General features: G+C 52.9%; 1 protein-coding gene across 1 annotated transcript; it reads right to left on the bottom strand.

The window, feature by feature from the left end:
* Positions 1–511: 511 nt before the first annotated feature.
* Positions 512–2,182, bottom strand: LOC139777615 (uncharacterized). The gene has a single exon (XM_071715170.1). The coding sequence runs from the start codon at positions 2,180–2,182 to the stop codon at positions 512–514; it is 1,671 nt and encodes a 556-aa protein (XP_071571271.1).
* Positions 2,183–3,868: the final 1,686 nt, after the last annotated feature.

Below are 3,868 nucleotides of genomic sequence, written 5' to 3'. Positions count from 1 at the left end.
TCGACGTGGCCCCAAGCCGAGACCCGTACGTTGTCCTGAATGCGGGCCACGCGGTTGCGAACAAAAGTTTTCCACCGTTGTGGAGACGAGCGAATCCAGGCAAGGACGACCTCGGCATCCGACCAAGCATATTCGTCATCAATGTTAAGATGTCGCTGAAGGACCTGACGAACGTAAGCGATCAACTTTGATAGTAATAGAGCTGCACAGAGCTCCATACGGGGTATTGTAATAGGCCGAAGTGGCGCGACTTTAGATCTAGCGCACAGTAAGCGAATGACTACACCATCTCGCGTAACAAAGCGCAAATAAATTACGGCTCCGTAACCCAGTTCACTGGCATCGCAAAAGCCATGAAGCTCGCAACGGACTACATTGAGCGGATCAAACGAGCGAGGAACGCGGAGGGAAGCTAACGCGTCGAGCTCGGCCTGAAAGCGTTCCCAACTGCGACTGATATCTATCGGAGGCTCGTCGTCCCATTCCAGCTGCAGCGTCCACAAGCGTTGAATTAGGCATTTTGCCGTGAACGTGAGTGGAGCCAAGAATCCCAAAGGGTCGAAAATCCGCGCCCCTTCGACAAGATAGTACGTTTAGTACATTTACGGTCCAAAGGGCTACTCGCCCATTTCCTAAGTTCGAAGCCGGCGCTCCGGAGTAGCGATAACAATTGATCGCGAAGCGCGCGAGCCTGTTCCACCGTCCGAACGCTAGTCACTACGTCGTCCACATACAGCGCCTCGAATAGGGTCGCGAAAGCTAGAGGATATTTGTCACGGGACTCGAGAGCTAGCTGGAGCAAGCAATAGATCGCTAGGAACGGGGAGGAAGTGAAGCCGAACGTAACCGTTTTGAGAAGGTAATCAAGGATCGGATCCGACTCCGAGAAACGCCAGACAATGCGTTGATAATTGAATTGCTCCGGATTTATCCATATTTGGCGAAACATCTGCTTCACGTCCGCGGTTAGGGCCACCGGTTCGGCGCGAAACCTAAGCAGGATGGCGAACAGGTCCTGCTGTAATTTTGGACCGCTGAGCAATGTATCGTTTATCGATAGACCGTTGGGGCAGCGCGACGAGGCGTTAAACACTACCCGCAATTTGGTGGTGGTGCTATCGAGTTTGTATACGCCATGGTGAGGTAAGTAATAAATATGACCATCCGACGGGAATGGATTCTTGATTAATTCCATATGACCGCTATCGAGATAGTCTTGCATGAAATTATTGTAACTAATCCTAAATTCGGGATTAGACTTGAAACGGCGCTCGAGCGCGCGGAGACGCCCAACAGCTATTGAGCGCGAGTCGACGAATGTAGGATCTGACGCAAAGGGGTACGAAACGACGAAACGACCCGAGTGGTCACGATAGGTGGTCTTTGCGAAGATCTCCTTACATCGACGATCTTCCTCCGAACCAGACGTGTGTTCCGGAACCTCTTCCAACTGCCAAAGTTTTCCCACTGCGGTCTCGATCGACTCGAGAGTGGTCGCGAACGAGTGCAGGGGTGTTACTTGTAACGACGGGGACACCGCGCCAGTCAAGACCCAGCCGAAAACTGTGTTGAAGGCGTCCGGTTCCCCTTCCCTTCCTTTGCGGCGATCGTCACGTAATACTGAGACGAACGATTCCGCCCCCAGTAAAATGTCAATGCTGCCGGGTAGGTGATACTCGGGATCCGCGAGCGGCAATCCCTTTAAGTGCTTCCACGATCGGACGGCGACTTTACTACTTGGCAACGGCGGTGTTATGCGCGGAAGAACCGTGGCCTCGATGGGAAAGCGAATGTCATCGCGACCGCGGGCACGGAGAACGAACGACGTAAGGCCCTTCGTGGTGGCCGCCTTTGTCTCGTTTATCGCGAAAACCGCAGCAGAGTGCCTAGTTCGCCGGAAGCCGCCTTTCTGAAGGCAGCCTTCAGTTACAAAATTCGCCTGGCTCGCGCTATCTAAGAGTACGCGAATAGGGAACGCGTTGCCGTGTGAATCGATCAATTCTGCTCGGACGGTGGACAACAGCACGACGCTATTGGCGAGACTAGCCATTGTCACGAGCGGTTTGTCTTCCGTTTCGATCTCGATCGCGGTGCCCTGGGCGGCGGGAGTCGCTGCCGCCGGCTCGGCCGTAGGGGCTGGTCCCGAGCTGTGCCCGAAGTGCAACAGCGTATGGTGCTTCATACTACAAGATCGACATGTCCACGCGGAAGGACAATTCTTCACGCCGTGACCCGAGTGAAGACAGTTAAGGCACAATTTCAAATCGCGAGCGGTCGATAATCTCTCCTTCGACGAAAGTTTGAGAAACCGAGCGCATTTGGTTATGTTATGTTGCTCTTTACAGACGGGGCAATCCTTCGTGTGCGTCACAAATGACGAAACCGCCGCGGAAGTCGATTTGAGCGACAATGAGGACGGGCCCGAGATGGCCTCAAGAACTTTACAATGCTCGGAAAGAAACTTGATGAGTTGAGCGTACCGCGGTATCTCCTCGGCCCGATGAATCGACTCGAACTTTTCGCGCAATGATCGGGGGAGCTTTTCTAACAGGAAGTGTAGCAGGATAAAATCCCACGAATCGGTCGGGAACTTTATCAAGTTTAGCGCGCGCGTGTTTTCGGTGAACGCATCTACCAGGCTATGGAGTGCATCAGCCGTTTCGGTTTTCAACGGTTTAGCCTCGCGTATTGAACTTAGGTGGTGATCCGCTAGCTTTCTTTTATTTCGATATCGGTCGAGCAGCGCCTCATAAGCGATCGCGTAATACTACGCGGAAAGGGGGAGGTTCTTCACGACGTTGAGCGCTTCCCTTTTCAAGGAGGCCACCAGGTATTGGTATTTCTCCATGGAGGAGATACTCCGGTTCTCGTGAATGGAAACGTTAAACAACGCGATGAACGAGGGCCAAAGCGCGAGATCTCCCGAGAATTGCGGCAGTGCGATCTCGGGCAATTTAATGGCCGATGAATTGCCCGAAGGCTGAGCCTGAGCCGTTCCGGGCGTCGCGCCCGTGAGCGAGTAATACCGTCCCTTTACTGCATAATGCAGTTTATCGAACTCCGCCCGAATCACGTCTTCGGCTTCGAACTCGGCTGTCTCCTGAATGACCTTAAGGTGCGCGGTCTCGAACTCCTCGGCGATCCTCGCCACGCTCGAGTAGCGGGCCAAAAAGTTCTCGCGTATCGTCGCCTCCGTCGAGGCCTTCTGGGCGAGCGCATGGATCTCCCGCATCCGCCGGACGCATAATTCGCGGCAAGATGGAGCCGACTTTGCCTTGGACATGTTGCGCTGATACGACCAATGGCAGCTAACGACAATTAACGCCCAACAACAGCACGCAGCACGACAAGGGCAAGACCGCGAATAGTAAATTAGGATCGAAGAGGCGAGTTAGGATATACGGAGCAGGAACGGTTGAAGGACGGCGAAAGCCTAACTTGAGCTCGAGGCAATGGCAACCGATTCCGCACGAAAATAATATACCGAAGCACAATAGGCTTCGAGTTCGGAATGCTAGAAACAACAACACTGTTCCGCTCGCCAAGGTGACGAATAACGGATGGCCCGGCTCGAATGCCTACACGAAGGCACGACTGAATATCCACGAGAGAATATTCTTCTATACAATGTAGTAAATCGTATTATTTGCGATATCGAAAATTTGATTCACGCACGAATCGGGAAACGCGAACGCAAGGAGGCGGGAAGGCCGCCTATCGCACGCAATTGTACAATTACCAATAAGATGTATCGTTATCGGCGCAGGTACCCGGTTACGACGAGCAATGCATTTTATTTAAATCGAATATATTATTATGCCGGGGACAGTGCCCACTAACAGTACGCTCGGTCGACGACAATGTGTTA

Source organism: Temnothorax nylanderi, unplaced genomic scaffold (genome assembly GCF_030848795.1).
Source record: "Temnothorax nylanderi isolate EJ_2023f unplaced genomic scaffold, tnyl_v1.0 TNYL_tig0155_pilon, whole genome shotgun sequence".
Lineage (NCBI taxonomy): Eukaryota > Metazoa > Arthropoda > Insecta > Hymenoptera > Formicidae > Temnothorax > Temnothorax nylanderi.
Note: the sequence above shows the minus strand (reverse complement) of the source record. Positions and strands in the feature narration are given on the sequence as shown.

Coding starts and splice junctions, on each gene's coding strand:
- LOC139777615 (XM_071715170.1), bottom strand. CDS start 2,182: ATGAAGCACCATACGCTGTTGCACTTCGGGCACAGCTCGGGACCAGCC.